At 45.4% G+C, this 23974-nt stretch overlaps 1 protein-coding gene across 1 annotated transcript; it reads left to right on the forward strand.

The window, feature by feature from the left end:
* Positions 1-5540: 5540 nt before the first annotated feature.
* Positions 5541-23160, forward strand: avpr2b.1 (arginine vasopressin receptor 2b, tandem duplicate, 1). The gene is made up of 3 exons (XM_028824851.2): positions 5541-5787; positions 9385-10294; positions 22680-23160. The coding sequence occupies exons 1-3, from the start codon at positions 5704-5706 to the stop codon at positions 22886-22888; spliced, it is 1203 nt and encodes a 400-aa protein (XP_028680684.2). The 5' UTR covers positions 5541-5703; the 3' UTR covers positions 22889-23160.
* The last annotated feature ends 814 nt before the right edge of the window (positions 23161-23974 follow it).

Raw genomic sequence — 23974 nt, forward strand, 5'->3', positions numbered from 1 at the left:
TCAGGCAGAAGACGCGGACACGCGGGCGCGCGACCTGACGGTCATTTCAACAGCCGCTTGAGAATCAGGAGCGCGCGCGCATCTGACACGGAGAAGGGGAGCGCGCTGAATATGAAATCTACAAGGCGAAGCGGCTTCTCTCGAGCTGAATCTGAAACAATAAGAAGGCAGGCAGGCAGGCTCGGTGATGGGGCGCGTTCTGAAAACGGAGCGCCATTATGAACATTACTGTACAGACTCCCGGTGACAAACTGACACCGAGGACTTTCAGCCAACGAATCATTCAACTGAAGTGGACGAAGAAACGGAACGAGGGGCTCCTTTATACCAAAGAGCAATGCGCCTGCGCAAACTGGGACCGCCAACTCAGAAGTGTTCTTACTTTTAAGTTGTTCTGGCGTGTATTCGAGAGGGGTTTGTTGTTCGTAATAATAATAATAATTTTCATTTATTGAGCTGCTACAAAAAGTTATTATACTTTCACGTCTATCTCTTATATAGCGCGTTTAACATCTGTCTATCATATAGTGCCTTTCACATCTACCTATCTGTCTTTCTATCCATCCATCTATTATCCAACCCGCTATATCCTAACTACAGGTCTGCTGGAGCCAATCCAAGCCAACACAGGGCGCAAGGTAAGAAACAAACCCCGGGCAGGGCACCAGCCCACCGCAGGGCACACACACACATACCAAGCACACACACTAGGGACAATTTAGGATCGCCAATGCACCTAACCTGCATGTCTTTGGACTGCGGGAGGAAACCCACGCAGACACGGGGAGAACATGCAAACTCCACACAGGGAGGACCTGGGAAGCGAACCTCAGGTCTCCTAACTGCGAGGCAGCAGCGCTACCCACCGTGCCCCCCTCTGTCTTTCTATCTATCATATAGTGCCTTTCACATCTAGCTATCTATTATATAGTGCCTTTCATATCTATCTATGGTCGGCACGGTGGCACAGTGGGTAGCTGCTGCCTCGCAGTAAGGAGACCTGGGTTCGCTTCCCGGGTCCTCCCTGCGTGGAGGTTGCATGTTCTCCCCGTGTCTGCGTGGGTTTCCTCCCACAGTCCAAAGACATGCAGGTTAGGTGGATTGGCGATCCTAAATTGGCCCTAGTGTGTGCTTGGTGGGTGTGTCCTGTGGTGGGTTGGCACCCTGCCCGGGATTGGTTCCTGCCTTGTGCCCTGTGTTGGCTGGGATTGGCTCCGGCAGACCCCCGTGACCCTGTGTTCGAATTCAGCGGGTTGGAAAATGGATGGATGGATGGATATCTATCTATCATATAGTGCCTTTCATATCTATCTATATATGTAGTTTAGTTTACAATGTTCTTTCTGTTTTGCTGTTCTATGAATCCATCCATTGTTCAACCCGCTATATCCTAACTACAGGGTCACGAGGGTCTGCTGGAGCCAATCCCAGCCAACACAGGGCGCAAGGCAGGAACCAATCCCAGGCAGGGCGCCATCCCACCGCAGTGTTCTGTGAATGTCTATCAAATTGTTTAGTCTCTGTGGATATCTGGCATTATTAATTGATATTTTTCATTGTTCTGTTAGCTTCCTATATAGCTCTTCACTTGTGGTATTCACCTTTTGTAACCTCTCCGGCTACACTCGTCCCAAACGGTCCCCAGACTGATGTTACTCTCCTTTGTAAGTCGCTTTGGATACAAGCGTCTGCTAAACAAATACATTTAAAATGCTGTAAGGCTACACTCCTAAACATTAAGGTGCCGCAGTGGCTCTTCAGAGCGATGTCAGAACCATCCACACGAAGGATCCTTGAATCAGTCACCTTCTCTGTAGATAGCCATGATTAGATGATGACAGATTTATGAAATATCAATGGCTTCCTTATTTTAAAGAGCTCTCGCTGCATAAAATCAAACAGGCTAAGTTCAGTCAGTCTTTGTCTCACCCGTTTAGTCCTGCACAGAGTCTGCGCCAGTCCATCACAAGATGAACACACACACACGCGCGGGCCAGTTTAGTATACCCAATCCACTTCACCTGCATGTCCTTGGACTGTGGGAGGAAACCCACGCTGACACGGGGAGAACACGACAACTTTACACATGGAGGAGCCGGGACACCAACCCTGGTCTCCTAACCACTGCGCCACCACATTCTCTACCCTGTTAACATAAATGTTAGTTCCTTTAGGTTATGTTCAGATTTTGTCCATCCATCCATCCATTTTCCAACCCGCTGAATCCGAACACAGGGTCACGGGGGTCTGCTGGAGCCAATCCCAGCCAACACAGGGCACAAGGCAGGAACCAATCCCGGGCAGGGTGCCAACCCACCGCAGGACACACACAAACACACCCACACACCAAGCACACACTAGGGCCAATTTAGAATCGCCAATCCACCTAACCAGCATGTCTTTGGACTGTGGGAGGAAACCCACGCTGACACAGGGAGAACACGACAACTTCACACATGGAGGAGCCGGGACACGAACCCTGGTCTCCTTACCACTGCGCCACCACATTCTCTACCCTGTTAACATAAATGTTAGTTCCTTTAGGTTAAGTTCAGATTTTGTCCACGTTAGAAATCTTTTCAAAGCCCAAAGGAACCAACTTCATATGCAATGTGTACACTTCCAAGAATGGAATGGTTCGCTGTCATAAGGGATCTGTGAGGAACCAGAAAATCCAGTAAAGTGCCATTACAGCGCCAGGATAAGGGGGATAGAAGACGTGCAAAAAAGAGCTGCTCAGGTAGGAAGAATTTCGAATACTCGTGTTCGTTGATTATTACATTAGCTGTACCCTTGAATATATTAACATGAAACATCTTTTGAGGTAAAAAATAAACAACCTTTAATTGTATTTTTATTTTATGAACATGGTGCAATCCTGCGGTGGGGCTGGCGCCCTGCTCGGGGTTTGTTTCCTGCCTTGCGCCCTGTGTTGGCTGGGATTGGCTCCAGCAGACCCCCGTGACCTGTAGGCTATAGCGGGTTGGATAATGGATGGATGGATGGTGCAATCGTTTCACAATAACGGCTCCCCCCTTAACTGTCAAATAACGATAAGGTATTTTCTTAAATGGCAACGTGCTGCACGTTGCAGTCGGGATTTCATTGCGCTCTGTTCACGTGACATCCCCGCCGTCCGTCCGCCTCAGACGCGAGGGACATCAGGATGAACAGAATGACCGAGTCCGGGGGGTTCGCGCGCTATGCCGCCCCCCAAACGCTGTCAAACTTACTTTTCTTACTAAGCTCTTTTCAAATGCGCTCCGGTTTTACTAACTTGTAGGGAGAAGATACGCGCGAGTTGCTCGCCCGGCTCGGTATCCGCTTATTGGCCCGTAGTCGTCAATGACGCCGCAGTTCGCAACTTTTAACGTCACCTTCACAGCGACAGCGCGATAGATAGATAGATAGATAGATAGATAGATAGATAGATAGATAGATAGATAGATACTTTATTAATCCCAATGGGAAATTCACAATAACGCGGGTCTGGGGGGGAAAAAAGAAAGAAAAAATCCTCCTGTCAAAAATCGCATGTGTTCTTTATAGATTTGTGGGCGCTGAATTCACAACTGGCTACCACATCCAGTTTTTGAGCGATAAAAGCTTAAAATGAATAGGAAAAAATATCTTAAGGAAAAAAATGAGCATAATTTTAAAATGACTTATTTAGACTTGAAAATGATGAATTAATTACGTTTAATTGTTTTAAATATGATTATACTTACAAAACGTAGTCCCACTTCTATAATCCCCTGAAGGTGTTTCACAGTGGTCTAGGGACTCCATCCACTTTCGTGGTGGTGGCAGCTCTCCTCGTGTTCATCAGAGCCTGCTCCTGTGTTCTCAGAAAACAAACAAACAAACAAACAAACACAAATGAGAGTGCGGAAAATGAACTTTTAAAGACAAGTTGCTCCAAGCGCTAGTGAGGAAGAGAGAAGCTCCTTAGTCCTTAGCTATGCAGTGACTTGGCTGACCCGTTTATCCCAAGCGACCATCCAAGCCGCTATATCCTAACTACCTAATGTGTATGAGTATGTTGTAAGCTTTGTATTTGTCTCCTACTCTAGTAGCCTGTTCAGAAAAGATTATTTTCTCATAAACACATGCTGGCTGTATTTACTCTATTATTTTCGTACAAGTAGTTTTCTAATTGTTAAAGTTTATATTATCAGAACTGATAGTTTTTTTTGCATTACTTTGGACATGAATGCTATAACAGGTTGTAGATAATATAAAGATTGATTTTTTGTGTTATCCATCCATTATCCAACCCGCTATATCTTAACTACATGGTCACGGGGGTCTGCTGGAGCCAATCCCATCCAACACAGGGCGCAAGGCAGGAAACAAACCCCGGGCAGCGCTACCCACTGCGCCACCGCGCCAGACGACATTTGAAATACAATTAGTTGCATTTTTTGTAACTTTTTTTTTTTTTTGCAGGTGGAGCACAGGCAGGTGAAGTGACTCTCTCAGGGTCACACACTCCTGCTACAACCTTGGGATTTGAAGTCAGTCAGTCATTTTCTAACCCGCTTAGTCCTGAACAGGGTCGCGGGGGTCTGCTGGAGCCTATCACAGTTAGCATAGGGCATAAGGCAGGAACAAACCCTGGACAGGGCGACACTCCATCACAAAGTGAACACACACACACACACTAGGACCAATTTGGGATCGCCAATTCACCTAAGCTGCATGTTTTTGGACTATGTGGGGGAGACACGGGGAAAACATGCAAACTCCACGCAGTGAGGACCCGGGACGCGAGCCCCGGTCTCCAGGATTTGAAGTCCGATGTCTTAAACCTTATACTGTACGCCTGCCCAGCTTCCCGTCTTTCCGGCACACACTTCTTTATTTAAATATTTATTTCAACAAAGGAGTATTCTTTGACTGTTTTGCTCACCTGTTGCCGGGTGAAGACAATGCATGGAACAATCAAACCTCGCATATTTCTTTTACAAACCATTTCAAACAACAACTTTCGCCCCTCTGCATAATTAGAAATACATCTTTCTAACCTTTTAAAAACATTTTTTGGCTATTTTGAAGGTATAAGAAGATAGACAAAAATAGTGATTGAGAGAATAAAAAGTGTATAGGAAACATTTTATTTCGGGTCGTTTCCACTGGTATTTTTCAGGTTAAATATACTTCAGATAATATTTTGGGCCTGAAAAACATACGCCATTAAACAAACGTAACTTTATTTAAATAAATAATTATTTTTCAAAACAATATTCGGGGAAACGAGTTGGAATTCCAATTTGAGAATCGGAGTCTTCGGACTCTACACACCTAAATAATCGACGATTTATCCAAAGCGCCTTATAACATCTGAGACACACTGAGCTCCATTTGGTTTGCTTGTCCAGGTGAAGTGACTCGCTCAGGGTCAGGAGTGATTTAAACCCATGGCCGAAATCCTGAGCCTTAACTATACGCCATCTATAAACGAGTTTTCCGCCATTGGAGCTTTTTTTTTTCGCGCAGGACAAATTAAAACCAAAGAAGGAGGTAGAAGTGGCGGCTGCGGCGGCGGCGGGTTTGGGGACAGACGAGCGGAGCTGGGGTGGGCGGGAGCGCGCGCTGCATGGCGCGTTCGCGTGGCTTGTTGGTCTGTTTTACGCTCAGCCCCTCCTTACAGTGTAGGTGGCGGGGGGCGGCGGGGTGGGTGGTGTTGTCAAATCCAAATAAATGATCGAGCTGGAACAAGCCTGGTCAGACAGTGGCCAGACTGCGGCTGTCTTCTGGGTGTTCGTGGAAGTCGAGAAAACCAGAGTGAGTATGAATCTGTAACGCGTATCCTTCTTAAAGAGAGTTAGTGTTTTAAAAATGACATTTTGAAACTACTGCTACTACTATTACAATAATAATAACAACAACAGGTTGTTAAAAGAGTGGGCGCAAAGGTAACGTTTTCTGGGTTCAGTTCTTTGCACTCCTAAAAATAAATCATATGAAGGTTCCAGAAATAATCTTTATTTATGTAGATCCGTAACAGGCGCCATAAATAACCATGACTAGGTGATAACAGACTTTATGTAACACCGGTGGGCTCCTGATTTGAACAGGACTTTCTTGATCAGGTTTTATTCTTTAGATCGCCCATACTCCACAGTAAAGCTTTCTACTTTGTCCACACGTACGCGGAACCTTCTCAAAGCTGAAAAAGCCCTCCACGGGATGAAGTGGCTCTACAAGGGACGGCCCGGTGGCGCAGTGAGTAGCGCTGCTGCCTCCCAACAAGGCGCCCACTGGGCGCGTGGAGTCTGCACGTTTTCCCCGTTTTCGTTTCCTCTCACCGTCCAAAGAGTTCGCAGCTTAGGTGAGCTGGCATTGCTAAAACTGGCCCGGGTGTGTCCGTGTCTGATCGGCCACCCTGTGAAGGACTGGCATCCTGGCCAGACGTTGTTCCTGCCTTGCGCTCGATGCTTGCTGAGATGTGTCGAGCTAACGGTTGTAGGGAAGCTGGAACATAAGCGAACTTAAAATGGATGGGTGTTTTTTTTACAAGAAACCACACAACCCAGTAAAGTGCCATGAAAATATTATTTTTACGAATATAATGCCCGCGTGTGTTCTGTTCGCATCCTAAACTTTTGTGACCTTAATTGCGGGCTTGCTGGTTTTGTGTTAAGGTAATAATAATAATAAAAATTAATAATGCATTTTATTTATAGGGCGCGTTACATAAAACGTTTAAACAAAGGCAAAGCAAGATAAAAACAACAATAATTAGTAGCATTCTTGTTAATAAGCTTTCCTAAATAGAAAAGTCTCACAATCCGCTGTGTTCTCCAGCTCTCTGGTAGGACATCCCACAGTCGAGGAGCAGCGACTGCAAAGGCTCGGTCACCCATTGTATGAAGTTTGGTCACAGGGGGGCGAAGGCGGTAGGTATTTGCAAAACTTAGGTTTCTTGTAGTGGATTGTAATATAAGAAGTTCCTTAAGATATCGTGGAGCATTCCGTCTGCAACATCCATCCATCCATCCATTTTCCAAACCGCTGAATCCGAACACAGGGTCATGGGGGTCTGCTGGAGCCAATCCCAGCCAACACAGGGCACAAGGCAGGAAACAATCCTGGGCAGGGTGCCAACCCACCGCAGGACACACACAAACACACCAAGCACACACTAGGGACAATTTAGAATCGCCAATCCACCTAACCAGCATGTCTTTGGACTGTGGGAGGAAACCGGAGCGCCTGGAGGAAACCCACACAGACACGGGGAGAACATGCAAACTCCACGCAGGGAGGACCTGGGAAGCGAACCCGGGTCCCCCGATCACCCAACTGCGAGGCAGCAGCGCTACCCACTGCGCCACCATGCCGCCCGTCTACAACATTCCTACAATAAATAATATTGCGTCATTCCGTCCATGGTTGGCTCCTGTCTTTTCTGCGCTATACTTGTCGAAGTTATTCTATATGCATCATTTAATGCCCGAAAGAGACACAGCCTGATGCAAAGATTTCACAAGACGGTCATTACTCGTGCATGCATACAATGGGCTGTACAAGATTAAAAGTCACACATGCAAAATATACAACTCATACAATGTTGACAGTAAAAACCTATGCAGTAAACTGTAATAAATGCATTAATGTAGTAAGGCTAAGAAAAGCATACATATTACTGAAATACAGTAACATTTACCTCAAACTTCAATACTAGGTAGAAAAGTTGCGTAATGTTGGTGTGCGCATGCGTAGTATCAGTGAGTAGATCATTTCGATGGGTAGGATGTTTCGTTACAACACCGGATTAAGACGAAATTGGGCCTGATGCTGCAGCGCAAAAAAAAGGCCTGTTTATGTCTCGGCATTGGTGCATGTGCATTCGACACTCACCGCGCATGCGCACTCAGACCAACCATGGAGCCTTAACCGCTTGCGACGCATTGAACATGAATAATAATAACGACGTAGTATCGTAACAACTCGAGATTAACATCAAACTATGTATCAACATTAAATAGTAATTGTCTGAAAAGTGCACTTAATGCAGAAAAGGCTAAACCAGATCAACGTAACCTAGGCATATCGTCACCCTATCTACTGCGCTAGTGCTGATTACTTATATTGCTGTTTTTGGCAATCCTCCGAATACCGGTCCCAAATTATTTAACAACTGTTTTCCTATCGAGTGGACAATATTTAGGAGCGGGAGCAATAAGGTTAGTTATAACCAGCTTACTTATTTAAAAATATCGGTTGCATCATGACATCTGACAAGATAATAATGATGATGTACCTCTGGCTGTATGACGTGAAGTCGAAGCATGTGATGTTGTTTGAGGGTCTGACCAGCTGGGACACCATAGTGAACTATAATAACTACTTTTACCACTAAGAGACGTTGCAGCTGTTGTGCTGGAATTAATACAAAATATTGGAAATACATCTTATTGTCTTGCAATAAATATTTTTTCGCGGCTTTCAGTGTAGTAATGTCCACTCGATAGGAAAACAGTTGTTAAATAACTTGGGACCGGTATTCGGAGGATTGCCCTGTTTTTCGAGCCTTACCAAGCGCGACTTTTTCGATCGTGTCAGTGAAGTCAAGGCCGCGCAGCATCTCATGCTCAATGCTCATAAGCGCCAGCATGCTTAGCCTTTCCTGCCCCATTGAGGACCGCAGCTCTCCTTTTGACTATTCCCAACTTTGAGAAGCTCCGCTCGCCGGACACCATCATGCACAGATAGATGCGCAACCCAATCTCGACGTTTGGAAATGTCTGAGAAAGATTCAACGATGACAAAGGCCTGTATACATGGTGAGCTCTGCTGATTCGTTCACAGTCACCGGTTTCTGAGTGCGCATAAATGCAGCCAACTGTATCAGCTCAGCCACCAGTGTGTCTTCCAAGTCATCTGGATACGAGGATTCTTAGCTTTGTCCTCGATCTGCTCAATGCTCAATGACGTTAGCTCCGAGAGAAACCCGAATGTCGGACTCCTAATTTCATTGTAAGAATTATTTTGAGGTTTATATAGCAAAGGAAAACTGTTCAGCTTCCGGAAAATTCTCGTCTGTTTTCATCTGGGCCTATTTCAGGAATGGGCCTAATGCTGCAGCATCAATAGCACCCACCTTAATCCGGCCATGTACTTTATCCAAGGAGACTTACATCATTTGAATTACAACTGGTGCCATTGCTTTAGTTTTTCCATTTGGAGTGTGTGAAGTGACTCGCTCAGGGTCACTCCGCGTCAGTTTGAGCCCACAACCTCAGCCACCTTAAGTCCAAAGCCTTAACCAGTGCGCCGATCTCGACACAATCACGCAAAGCAAAACACGAATTCAGTTAATGGATGGCACTGCACGCCCTTTAGTTAATTTATTTTGTAACTTTTTTTCTGTTTTAGACATACCTCCGCCGTTTGCAGACTGAAAACAAAGGAAAAGGAATGCGGATCTTCAACACCAACTTCAGCAACGCGAGCCTGCGGCTGGACGCGAACGGCGGCTCGGACAGGAACGAGAAGCTGGCGCAGGTCGAGGTGGCCGTGCTGGGCGTCATCTTCCTGTGCGCCTCCGTTCTCAACTTCGGGCTGCTGGCCATCCTGTGGCGCCGCCGCAAGCAAGTGTCCAGGATGCGCGTCTTCGTGCTGCACCTCTGCCTGGCGGACCTGGTGGTCGCCTTTTTCCAGGTCTTCCCGCAGCTCTTCTGGGACATCACGGATCGCTTCGTGGGTCCCGACTTCGTGTGCAAGATTGTCAAGTACCTGCAGGTGGTCGGCATGTTCGCGTCCACTTACATGATCGTGGTGATGACCATTGACCGCTACCAAGCGATCTGCAACCCCATGGTGACTTTTCAGCGGAAGCGAACCCGCTGGAACGCCCCCGTGTGTGTGGCGTGGGGTATCTCCCTGCTCGGCAGCCTGCCTCAGTTCTTCATCTTCTCCAAGACCGAAGTGTCGGAGGGCGTCTTTGATTGCTGGGCCAGTTTCATTGACCCTTGGGGTCTCAAAGCCTATGTCACATGGACGACCTTTGTGATATTCATACTTCCCGTCGTGACGGTGATCGCGTGTCAGGTGCGGATCTGCCGGGCGATCCAAATCAACCTGTACATCAAGACCCACCAGGAGGGAGACGACGCCGGCGACACCCCCCAGCCCTCGAGAGCCAGCAGCGTCATCGGCGTGTCCAAAGCCAGGATCAAAACGGTCAAGATGACAGTGGTCATCGTGATGGTGTACATCATCTGCTGGGCCCCTTTCTTCACCGTCCAGCTTTGGTCCGTCTGGGACGACGAGGCGCCCACTGAAAGTAAGAACTCATGTTCTGCCGAATTGCGCTTTTGTTGTGTTGAGGTTATATAGGCGCCTTTCACAGAGTAAGTCATAGCATCATTCATTGTCTAAACCCGCTTATTTATGAGCAAGACCACGGGGGCAGCTAGAGCCCACCTTTGTAGCAAGTATCGGACGCAAGGCGGGAACAATCGCGGGACAGGAGGCCAGTCCATCGCAGGATGAACACACACACACACACACACACGTATGGGGGTGAGATGGGGGATTTAGCAAAACCAGTTCACCCAACCTGCACATCTTTGTGCTGTATGGAAGAAACCGGAGCACCCGGGGAGAACATGCAGACTCCACAAGCGGACTTGGAACTTGAATCGCAGTGTCTTTGTTGCGAGGAGACAGCAGCGCTACCATTGCGCCACAGCAACTAAAAGAATTTAGAAAACATTACGCCATGTCCATCACAAAAAAGGCACTATAAAAACTGCAAGTTCCTCCATGTAGACCCCACTAGCTGACTGTGTGACCCCACATAAACCTTCACTTAACCATCCATCCATTTTCCAACCCGCTGAATCCGAACACAGGGTCACGGGGGTCTGCTGGAGCCAATCCCACCCAACACAGGGCACAAGGCAGGGAACCAATCCTGGGCAGGGTGCCAACCCACCGCAGGACACACACAAACACACCCACCCACCAAGCACACACTACGGCCAATTTAGAATCGCCAATCCACCTAACCTGCATGTCTTTGGACTGTGGGAGGAAACCCACGCAGACACGGGGAGGACATGCAAACTCCACGCAGGGAGGACCTGAGAAGCAAACCCAGACGGGTCTCCTAACTGCGAGGTAGCAGCGCTACCACTGCGCCACCGTGCCGCCCTTCACTTAACCAGTGCTCACAAAATCCACATTATTCTCAATACAGGGTGGTCCAGATCTAACTATGCAACTTTGAATGCAATGCAATAATTGCATAGTTAGATCTAGACCACCCTAGAGAAAGGCGCTATATTACTGATTTAGTGTGTGATCCTGCAGGAAGCCTGTCGGTGCTCACATTTTAGAAATATGGAACTAATGCTATTGTATAGAAAGTGCCTTGGCAAAGTGTATACTGTAGAAAGGCGCTATATAAAAGAGTTGCACTATGCAAAAAAGGGGGGAACATGGAGGAAGAACAGTATGGAAGCTTATTCACATCACAAATATTGCAATACATATTAGTAGTGGTTAAGACTTTGGACCTAGGAGTTCAAACCCTGAGGTTATGGGTTTAAATCCCACTACTGACACCATGTGTGACCCTGAGCAAGTCTCATTACCTTCTTGTACCCTAACTGGAAAAACTAAAGAAATGGAACCAATTGAATCTCAGATGTTCTAAATCACCTTGGAAGAAACTGTCAGCCAAGTAAGAAAAAAAAAAAAATTATTATTTTGTAATATTTATTGCGTGATTTCGGAAAGACCTTACGTGCTGCTGCTGCCGTTATGATGACACACACACACGTGCTTCGGTGGTCTAACGACATCTAATGAAGGCAAAGATTAAATACACGTATAACTTGCAGTCGAGGGAGAAGAAGTGAGCAAAAGTTATTGATGTACATTTATTTTTAATCTAAAGACCTTTAAATTTAGTACCAGCGCCGATCAGTCCGTTAGGTGCCGTTTATGAAAGTTAAGAAGCGTGCGCTCCGGACACCGACAGGGGGCGCCCTGTTTATCTAACATGAAACTCAAGAGGCACCATTCGGCGCTGTGCAGACACCGAGACCCCCCAAACCCCCGCCTTGGGCTTCACGTCAGCGTCGACCGGCACTGCTTAGAACAGTTGCACCTTTAACATTGGGGCGCTACCACTCCGCCTGAGTGCCAGGGTCTGCCTGGGGTTTGCATGTTCTCCTCGCTCATTTGTGGACTGATTGGTATTAGTGAGGGCAGCACGGTGGCGCAGTGGGTAGCGCTGCTGCCTCGCAGTTAGGACACCCGGGTTCTGCGTGGAGTTTGCATGTTCTCCCCGTGTCTGCGTGGGTTTCCTCCCACAGTCCAAAGACATGCAGGTTAGATAGATAGATTAATAAAGTATCTATCTATCTATCCCAATAGGAAATTCACATTATCCAGCAGCAGTATACTGATACAATAAATAATATTAAAGATTGATAATAATAATAATGCAGGTGAAAAACAGACAATAACTTTGTATAATGTTAAATGTTAACGTTTAAACAACCCGTGGGGAATTGAAGAGTCACATAGTTTGGGGGAGGAACGATCTCCTCAGTCTGTCAGTGGAGCAGGACAGTGACAGCAGTCTGTCGCTGAAGCTGCTCTTCTATCTGGAGATGACACTGTTCAGTGGATGCAGTGGATTCTCCATAATTGATAGGAGCCTGCTGAGCGCCCTTCGCTCTGCCACAGATGTCAAACTGTCCAGCTCCATGCCAACAATAGAGCCTGCCTTCCTCACCAGTTTGTCCAGGCGTGAGGCGTCTTTCTTCTTAATGCTGCCTCCCCAGCCCACCACCGCGTAGAAGAGGGCGCTCGCCACAACTGTCTAATAGGTTAGGTGCATCGCCGATCCTAAATTGTCCCTGGTGTGTGTGTGTGTGCCCTGTGGTGTGCTGGCGCCCTGCCCGGGGTTTGTTTCCTGCCTTGCGCCCTGTGTTGGCTGGGATTGGCTCCAGCAGACCCCCCGTGACCCTGTAGTTAGGATATAGCGGGTTGGATAATGGATGGATGGATAGATAGATAGATAGATAGATACTTTATTAATCCCAATGGGAAATTCACAATGGATGGATGGTATCAGTGAGTGAGCTTAACTGCCTATCATTATCTGTTTTAACACGGAGCACTAGAGACGTGCCAGTAATGCTTACCAGTTAACAACGTAGTTTAATTCTCCATGTGATGTGACGTAAATAACATATCCGTCTCTTTTCCATTCCCATCTTGAGAGCCTATGATTCGTACTTTGATTACTGATCGCTGCGCCACCAGATCACACAGCTTCTAAAACTCTACACCAAATACTTACATTAAAACCAAACCGATACTTTATTATTGAGAGGTGTCCGTTACTGGATGACAGCCGGCATAACTCTTGTGTTGTAGCGCTATCCCGCGCTACATAAAGGGTCTCCAAAAAGGAGTTTTTAACAAATAAGAACAGTTAAGGAGCTGACTTCGGCACCTGTTATACATACTCTCTACACCCGAAATAATCTAGCGCGGTTCATCCTTTTCATTCCACATGATGCATTCAACAAACAGAACATAAAACAGGCAGACTTGCAGCCAACAATAATAATAATTCATTACAATTATATATATAGCGCTTTTCTCAGTACTCAAAGCGCTATCCACACAGGGAGGAACCGGTAAGCGAACCCACAACCTTCCAGTCTCCTAACTGCAAAGCAGCTGCACTACCACTGCGCCACCTTATTATTATTATTATTATTATTAACAATCAACACAAAAATAACACGAGGCACTGCCCCCAAAAATAAACCCTTTGAAGACATCCGTCCATTTGGAAGCTTCAGCTTCGAAAGGAGTAAAAGTAATGGCGGCGCTGCATACCGCACTCTCACCGCTGAGCTCACTTCAGGTTTTCTTAATCTGTTTGGGTCCTGCTAAGCAGCCCAATAGACAGTAAAGATCTCTGTCTTCATATGCAAAGATCCCATTCAGAGAATGAAACGGTTATTTGTAGAGCAATGGGATCTACATGGAACCACACAGCCCAGTAAAGCGCCGTTAGATTTTTAAGAGTGATCTTTAAAGCGGAGTGTTTAAGTAATTAATTAATTAATTGTGGATCGAAGACATGAGAAGAGCAGCAAAAGTTAGGGAGACCGGATTTTCCAAGTACCAAACCGGGACACTTGTGTGTCAGCTAACTGGACTGTCGTGGTTCCAAAACGGGACACAAGTCATTACTCCAGCCAGCGTGTTTGGTCAGTCAGTCATTTTCTTATGCTAGCCTATCCCAGCTAGTATGGGGCGCAAGGCTGAAACAAACACCGGACAGGGCGCCCGTCCATCGCTGGACAGACAGACACACTCACCTCACGCGCACACGTGTCAATTTAGGAAACGCAAGTCCACCTAACCCGCACATCTGTGGACACAGGGAGAACATGCAAACTCCAAGCAGGGTAAAACCGGGACGTGGACCACAGTCTCCTTACTGCGAGGCAGCAGTGCCACCCCTAAATTAAAATCAGTCAGTCAGTCATGTTCTAAACCACTTAGTCCTGAGCAGGGTCGCGGGGGTCTACTGGAGCCTATCCCAGCTAGCATAGAGCACAAGGCAGGAACAAACCCTGGGCATGGTGCCAGTCCATCGCAGGACAAAAAAAAAAACAAAAAAAAAAAACAACACACACACACAAAGGGCCAATTTAGGAAACGCCAACCTGCATGTTTTGGATTGTGGCAGGAAACTCACGCAGACAAATGAGAGAACATGCAAGCACCACACAAGGATGAGTCGGAACGGGAACAGTGCTGTGCACGTCCATTAAGGTCAGTCTCAGCTACACAGAACCGTCACGAGTGCTTGCAGTTCTGTGCGGGGCCTTCGGTGTTCGATGCTTCGGCCTTTCGCCCCACGGATCACTGAGCGGCAGCTCTTAAAGCTCACACGTTCAGAAGTGGCGTCAGGGTTTCAAGTTTATCCACAAATCGTCACCGTTGTTTGCTTCCCGACCACTTCAACTTGAACCATGTCATGCTGTCATATTATAACGCGACAAATCGCTTTTGTTCTTCATGCTCCGATGGCCCGTTTACAGCTCTTCTACTGCCCACCAGCAGACCCCGAGTCCCTACCAGAAGTTCGCTGGAGACGCCAAGTCGGGGATGGCGGAGTGTATCGCGGTGGACGAGTCCTCACAGGGATTACGCTAAATGCGTTACAGAGGGCTGGATATGCCATTCTAGCGGTAGGAACACTTCTTTGAAAGACGAAACACATTTTTGTTTTGTTTTTTTATTCGTCTTGTTTAAAGAAGGCGCGCGTTCTTAATGTTGAAAGCAATCCGCACCGTTCGAGGCAAAGCGAAATTTGGCTTGCTAAAGTGGCAGCATAAAAGTCGCCTAATGGGATCACCGGCATTGGTACCGTCCAGCACGTTTGCTGCGAAGGTTCTCACTGCAGCCTGCAATACCTATGTCTGTTGGGGAGTTTGCCTCTTGCTTTCTCCCCGTGACCCTAAACTCAACGTACCCCTCAGCACATGCTGGGTCAAATGAACAGAATGTGCTTATAACGTCTGTGGCAATTCTTAGTTCCCGTCGATGCCCATTCGGAGCCAGTTTGGTGGCCCTCGGTGTCCAGAGCGCGCACGCCCCTTCAGTTACCAACAGCTCCTCTGCGTCATTAGCGTGGTTGTTTGGGATGATGTTGGGGGCTTTGGGTCATAAAGGTCCGTAACGCACGTGGATTGACTTAAATAAACAGCGACTCTTGATGTCAACAGCGCGGTATCCGTCAATAAGGGCGCGCACATAAAGGCGACCTTCAAAAGGGCGACCTCAATTGGGCACGGCGAATAAAAGCGCACATAAATAAAAGCGATCTTCAAAAGGGCGACCTCAATTGGGCGCCGAATAAAGGCGCGCACAAATAAAGGCGAGCTTCAAAAGGGTGACGTCAATTGAGCGCCGAATAAAGGCGCGCATAAATAAAGGAGCGCTTCAAAAGGGTGACGTCAATTGGGCGCAGCGAATAAAGGCAAACGCAACAGAATTACAGAAAATTTATTAGATAAAGGCAATGATTGAACGTATAAAAAGGTGAAAGCAAGAATATTAAAACATCCAATTAATTAATGCATGAACTTCTAACGAACTACTTCTAACGAACTATTTCTAAAGCTCTCTATATTTTGTTGTTTTCAAAATTATAGAAAATTCGATTAAGGCAATGACTGAATGTATAAAAAGGTGAAAGCAAGTTACACTTGAAGCTGTAGATTATGTGCAATGCCACGTAGATATTCGAGATCTGGTCTATTAGCATAATCAAGGACAATTAATTTAATTCGCTCCGAAGGTCATCCTTTTGAAGCGCTCCTTTATCTGCGCGCGCATTTATTCGGCGCTCAATTGAGGTCGCCCTTTTGAAGATCGCTTTTATTTATGTGCGCTTTTATTCTCCGCGCCCAATTGAGGTCGCCTTTTTGTGCGCGCCCTTATTGAAAAGAAGCCAATAGCGCACATTCATCATTTATTAGACTTGGAGCGTGTGTGGTATATTGACCAACCCCCTCCCCGGTGTATCCGGTGTACACGAGCCACATGACTTACCAAAACGGCACTTCTCCATGTCCATAGCGCAGAGGGTGTTTGTGAATCAGGAGCACGCGCCCATTAAGTTACCAAAACCCTCAGAGATTCCAACTGCGGAGCCGCAGCTCCGTACACTGTAAAATTTGCAGTAAATTTAACGGTAAAAATATTGTAAATGGTGAAAGTAAAAGACCTTTTCTGAAAAAAAGGAGTTACCTTATGATCTACTGAAAATTACCTGTATATCTTAAACAATACATTTCATTATTTTTTACAGCCAAGTTCTGCAAAATCGATATTTTTCTACCTTCAAAATATGCTAAATACCGTTTACCTGATGTATTACAATTACACTGAAAAAATCTGTTAATTTTACAGTGTAAAATTGTTAAATAGCGAAGGTAAATAACCGTAAAATGTAAAACGGTAAAGCGCTGTTTCAGTAAAACCGAAGTTACAATATTTGCATAAGGACACGCCCCCTTTTACCATATTGTTCCTGGTGAAGCGCATACCTTTGAATAGTACGGGAAAAAAAAAAACTTAAACACACTTGGCAGATGTATTTTTCCCTGCACGCTGAAGGTTTCTTTGAGGTTATGGAAGCTGATTTCTGGTGGGTTGTATTCGATAAGCTGGCACACCTGTAGGACACCATATACCACAAAAGCAAACTTTTCTTCCCCACCAGACAATGTGCCCTAATTTCCATCCATCCATCCATTTTCCAACCCGCTGAATCCGAACACAGGGTCACGGGGGTCTGCTGGAGCCAATCCCAGCCAACACAGGGCACAAGGCAGGGAACCAATCTGGGGCAGGGTGCCAACCCACCGCAGGACACACACAAACACACCCACTCACCAAGCACACACTAGGGCCAATTTAGAATCGCCAATTTCCTTAAACGTTAAATTGTTTTCAATGTGTATAATTAAATGGTACCAGTTTGCTATTCTTAAAAATTACTAACAACAGACCTATTGCCTTTAATATATCTAAACCTTACAAGAGAGTGATCAAATTTTAAGGAAGTACAGATGGGGGGAAGGAGAGGTAACAATATGGGGAAGGAAAAGAGACCTAAAAGAATTTATAAGGAAAGAAAAAACAACGGTTAAAATAAAACATATGACAGAAGAGCAAGCAAAGAAAGGATGGCTACAGAACAACGAAAAGGAGCTGACAAATAGACAAAAGGATCTGGGCTGGCTAATAATACATGAAGTGCTGCCGACAAATGCCACGATGTATAAAAGGCGGGTAGCAAAAACTGCGAAATGTCCGAGAGAGAACTGTATGGAAGTAGAAACATCGGCACGTGTGTTTTGGCATTGCGAAAGAGCACATGAGATTTGGAAGGGTGTATTAGAGAAATGGGAAGGGTTATTATAGGGAAAGAAGAAATAACAAAGGAGGGAGTGTTGTATGGATTAGTGGGGAAGGAATTGAATGAAAAAATGGCAAAAAGTCAATGGAAACTAATTAATACAGTTGAAGGAAATATATAGTGGGAAAGGAATGAACTGGTGATACATAATAAGAATGTTTCAATTCAAAGACTGTTACAGAAATGTGAGAAAGAGGTAGAGGAGGCACGGAAAATAAAAGAAGACCAGTTGAATAAGAACAAGGCATGAAAGAAAAAGGTAAAGACCATTTAATAGAGTATTTTGGGGGAAAAAAAAATTGTTGTGTCACGGTGGTGAAATGGTGATGGGTGACAGTGAATTAGCACATTGGACAGACTTTGTGTGTGTGTGCTCAAAGCTAAGACACTGAAAAGGAAAATTAAATACAAGTGAAAAAGGGACAGGCAAAATAGGGTTTGTTCTAAGTAATGGAATTTAGACAATAGAGAAAAAAAAAACAAAAAACTGCTATTGGTTGTTGTTACTTTACTGATGCAAGCTGTGTACGGGGGTTTGACCCTGACAGTACTTTCTAATGGTTTATTGATTGGCATATTTATTACACTACATGAATTTCTGGGTATGGTTAAACATTCCCTTCTGTTGGAACGTATTAGATAGATAGATAGATAGATAGATAGATAGATAGATAGATAGATAGATAGATAGATAGATAGATAAAGGCACTACATAAGATAGATAGAAAGATAGATAGATAAAGGCACTATATAATAGTTTAGATAGATAGACAGATAGATAAAGGCACTACATAGATAGATAGATAGATAGATAGATAGATAGATAGATAGATAGATAGATAGATAGATAGATAGATAGATAAAGGCACTATATAATAGTTTAGATAGATAGACAGATAGATAAAGACACTACATAAGATAGATAGATAGATAGATAGATAGATAGATAGATAGATAGATAGATAGATAAAGGCACTATATAATAGTTTATATAGACAGATAGATAAATGCACTACATAAGATAGATAGATAGATAGATAGATAGATAGATAGATAGATAGATAGATAGATAGATAGATAGATAGATAGATAGATAGATAGATAGATAGATAGATAACTTTATTAATCCCAAGGGGAAATTCACTAAGAAAAAAGAAAAAAACAGTTTTTACTACAAAATTATACCATAGACCTAAAAATATTGTCACCTTCTTTTTCATGGTAAAATACTGGCAACCCAGCTGCCAGTATTTTACCGTAAATTTAACATTATTTTTACAGTGTACGCCACCAGAGGTCTACACCAGCAGTTTCACAAAGGGAGTTAAAGTAAGTGAGGGGTTAGTGTGGTTATCATGAAGTCTAAAATGTTAAGGTTAGAGGTTCGTGTGGACGTCTTGTGACGTCACTTTCACCCTGAAACCTTCGGTACTGAATTGCTATGCGGCTCTGCAATTCTCATGCCCCTCGATGTTCCACACGTGCGCACCCCTTTTACCTGTCATAAACGGCACCCCTAGGGTGATGGCGGTCCTAATGGATTGGCCGTCTCTGTCAGTTCGTGTCACATGCCAACCGCCTGCCTCAACTGCTTTTGTGCTACACGTGTGCACGACGTTACCGACTGTACCAATATCTTTGCAAAATAATACAACGGGATTTAACTGCAATCCAAATTACCTCGGAGGTCAGTCACGTGACACCCCAAAACATCACAAGTCACAAAGTGCCCTGTGTTTGCCCAGTTACACTGTGGTTAAGATTAGGGATGTGTAAGGGTTATCTGACTCAAAGGGTGTTTCGTGACTGACACGGTGGGCATTACGTGATGTACGTCGTATACTGCAGGCTACAGTTAGGCCCATCTCAAATAACACGATCGTTTTTATTTTCCGTAGTCAGAGGGGTATTGCTGTACCTTTAAGCAAATGCAGAGCTTCTACCACCTTAAAGTTCAAGATCAAATCTTCTCGCGTATGACACACATTGTCACTTTGAACAATTATGGGTGAACTAGTGGGATGTGGGGGTTTCCATGCAGAGGAGCCCCCACGGTTGCTTTCTAACATATTCTGTAGCTACTGTGGGGGCTCCTCTGCATGGAAACCCCCACATCCCACTAGTTCACCCATAATTGTTCAAAGTGACAATGTGCTCCTGTGGCTTAGCATTGTTTTTGTCCATAATTATGCCCCTCTTCCATGGGGTAGCCCACACCTGGCATTGGCTCCGTTGCCCATTACCACAGCTAGAAGTATAACACCCCTACCCTGCTTTGGGGTGCCACTTCATATCCCTCAGTGCTGACACAGACAGCTTACTTACCTCCTTTCCATTCCTGCTCACCCTAGTGGCGCAGAACACATGAAAAGAGAAGGATCCAGATGCACAGCCACACGTCACTACAGGTTTTCACTGCAGTTTCTTGGAAGAAGTCACGAGATGTATCCACCGGCACAGCTGCACCACCATAACTTTTCACAGTTCTAGGCCAGCACTTTCTTAACCATTTACACAACATGCTAACCACACTAACCCTGCAACCTTAACCTCCATCCTAAAACTGCTGGTCTAGACCTGTGGTGCTGTGGCTCTGCGAGCGAGAAGGTTCCCCCACTGCAGCATATGGAATGGGGTGTACCTAAATGTAGGCGGGGTTAAATATTTAACCCTGCCTGTAACTCACAGGCATCATGTGTTTGGGTTCTGCCGAGCTCCACGTTAGCCAGGAAAGAGGCAACCTGCAAATGATGAAAATAAAATTGCATGTTTATGTAACTTGGCCTGCGGTGGGCTGGCGCCCTGCCCGGGGTTTGTTTCCTGCCTTGTGCCCTGTGTTAGCTGGGATTGGCTCCAGCAGACCCCCGTGACCCTGTAGTTAGGATATAGCGGGTTGGATAATGGATGGATGGATGTAACTTGGTATATTCAACAGTTGTCATCATTTGAGTTAGATAAACCGCAGAAACCCTAATCTTAACCATAGTGTAACCAGCCACTAAAAGTGTGCGGAATGGGGCGTGGCACCTTTGCCTTATGGGTGGAGTTAAACATGTAACTTGACCCATATTTAGTGTGACACCTGTGGTTTATGGGAGGAGTTAGCCATTTAACTTGACCCATGTTAAACATGACGTCTCTGCTTTATGGGTGGAGTTAGATGTTGAACTCGGCCAATGTTTAGCGTGATGCTTGTAGTTTATGGGCAGACTTACAGGTTGAACTTGAGTTATGTTTAGTGTGTCGCCTGTGGTCTATGGGCGGAGTTATAGGTTGAATTCTACCCATTATTAGTGTGACGCCTGTGGTTTTTCTGCAGAGTTAAGATATTTAACTACACCCACGTTTAGCATGATGTGTTTTATGGGCGGAGTTAGACATTTAAATTGACCCAAGTTAAGCATGACATCTGTGTTTTATGGGCGGAGTTAGACATTTAACTTGACCCAAGTTAAGCATGACATCTGTGTTTTATGGGCGGAGTTAGACATTTAACTTGACCCAAGTTAAGCATGACATCTGTGTTTTATGGGCGGAGTTAGACATTTAACTTGACCCAAGTTAAGCATGACATCTGTGTTTTATAGGTGGAGTTAGACGTTTAACTCAGCCCATGTTTAGCCTGAGACTTGTGGTTTATGGGCGGAGTTAAACATTTAACTTGACCCGTGTTAAACATGACGTCTGTGCTTTATGGGTGGAGTTAGATGTTTAACTCGGCCAATGTTTAGCGTGATGCTTGTGGTTTATGGGCGGACTTACAGGTTGAACTTGAGTTATGTTTAGTGTGTCGCCTGTGGTCTATGGGCGGAGTTACAGGTTGAATTCTACCCTTTATTAGTGTGATGCCTGTGGTGTTTCTGCAGAGTTAGGATATTTAACTCCACCCACGTTTAGCGTGATGCTTGTGGTTTATGGGCGGAGTCAAACATTTAACTTGACTCCTATTTAGCCACGCCCCATTGCAAGTGGTACTTGGACTTCACACGGCTCTTTCAGACAAAACCTTGCACTTTTTGGAGGCAATTCAAAATAAAAGGTGGACACTCTGATGTTGACATTGTCCGACGCTTTCATCCAAGATGACTTACAACATTTGAGATTCACTTTGTTCCATTTCTTTTATTTTCCCAGTTGGACCATAGACAGGTGAAGTGACTTGCTCAGGGTCACACTGTCTTAGTAGCGGTGGTTTGAACCCACAACCTCAGGGTCTGAAGTCCAAAGCCTTAACCACTACACCACATGCTTACCTCTGAAGTAGTACTAGGACGGACACGTTCTTCTTGTTTAAGCCCTAATGGCACTTACCGGTATGTTATTAGAGACGTGGCTGTACGCGGTACAAAGTGCCTTGTTTATAGCATTGATGCCACATCACCCAAAACACTGACATGCAGGTTAGGTGAATTGATGTTGCTAAATGGGCCTGTGGTATGTGTGTTTGTGTGCGTTTGCCCCGTGATGGACTGGCACCCCGTCCAGGCATTGTTCCTGCCTTGCACCCCATTCTTGCCAGCGTTGGCTCCAGTTGTCCCGCAGAGCTACCCTGGAGAACTGGATTAGAAGTTGGGATGGATGAATGGACTCACAGAGTAACTAAAATACCCTTAAAATGTCTTTTGGTGTTGCCAGTACCTCATTCCCAAAATGTCATTTTTTTTTTTTTTTTGACAACTTCCTGTTTATTTTTCAGCGGCCACCTTTACGATCCTCATGTTGCTTGCCAATCTGAACAGCTGTACCAACCCCTGCATCTACCTTTTCTTCAGCGGGCAGCTATCTAAGGGCCTGGGCACCCTGCTGTGCAGAGAGAGCTCAGACTTGAAGGACTCGACCCCAGAGGAGGCGACTGTCATCAGCACGGTCTACGTGAGCCTGAAGAGCTCGTCCGATTCAAGGTAAAGGAGGCAGACCCGCCTGCGCATTCGGATCAAAGCGGAGCAGAGCATCCGGGACAGAAGAGCGAAAGCCGGACCGCTCCCGGATACTGGGACCATGGCATCCCTTGAACCAGGAGGGTATCGCTGAGGGGAATAAGCAGGAGTCGACGGGCTTATGAAGCCCAGCAAATGCAATGCTGTGTTACCGAATGGCAAATGGTAGTCTTGCTCTGATGTTCCTTTTAGAGAGCAAAGGCTTTTATCTGGCGCACGTCACGTGCAGGTCACATTTTGGGCAATCTCCTTCTGACTGTAGATGCATGCTCAATTTAGGCCATATTCTGTGCAGGGAATTGCTCTTTTATATTAAAGAGTAAACCAATAGGTGTCATCAGCAGAAATGATCAGAAATGATGTGCGGGGCCCCCCAGGGGTTCATCCCCTAATGGGATACGAGGGGTCAAAGTTACTCCTTTTCACAAAATTGAAAATACCAGCACGTAGAGTGTATTCTCATACGAGGTGGCTGATTACGAATATAGCAACATTTTTGATATTTCCTTCTTTACCGGCAGTCATAGCCCTCTATGGAAACACCCCCAAATGTTCAAAAAGTAACAAATTGGGGTATCGTTTCTGACTATTTCAAGGTCAGTGATTCCGAATATGAGGTTATTTTTTGGTTTTTGATCCTTTACTAGGGGGTCTGTCTCCCTATGGAGCTCTATCTGAGGGCAAAACATGACAAATTTCTACTACAGTCAAGAATATTTGGACTTAACCATTTGAATTGAAGCACACATTTTAATATTTCAAATATCCGACACAAGCATTCTTGCTTATTATGTACTTCTACCTCATAATGTTAAGTCATTACATTTCTTTTACAATTCAAGTTTAAGTTTATTGGCGTGTACACAGCCAACAGTGAAACTCTCACGTCCGACCAAATGTGCAGCATGTTGCTGTGCTCTAGCGCCACGATCAGTAAGCGATAATAGTCCAAAAAATAAAAATAAGAGAAGCTTACCTTGAAACCTCCGAGTTCTTCCTTTCCCAAATGGCACCTTACAAATCAAAGAGGCAGAAGTTAGCAGAGTTCAGCTCA

Source organism: Erpetoichthys calabaricus, chromosome 18, assembly GCF_900747795.2.
Source record: "Erpetoichthys calabaricus chromosome 18, fErpCal1.3, whole genome shotgun sequence".
Lineage (NCBI taxonomy): Eukaryota > Metazoa > Chordata > Cladistia > Polypteriformes > Polypteridae > Erpetoichthys > Erpetoichthys calabaricus.

Bases quoted from the DNA above. Each gene is read 5' to 3' on its own strand.
- avpr2b.1 (XM_028824851.2), top strand. From the start codon at position 5,704: ATGATCGAGCTGGAACAAGCCTGGTCAGACAGTGGCCAGACTGCGGCT. The intron at 5,788-9,384 runs GTGAGTATGAAT...TTTCTGTTTTAG, and splicing joins TGGAAGTCGAGAAAACCAGA to ACATACCTCCGCCGTTTGCA. The intron at 10,295-22,679 runs GTAAGAACTCAT...TTTATTTTTCAG, and splicing joins CGACGAGGCGCCCACTGAAA to CGGCCACCTTTACGATCCTC.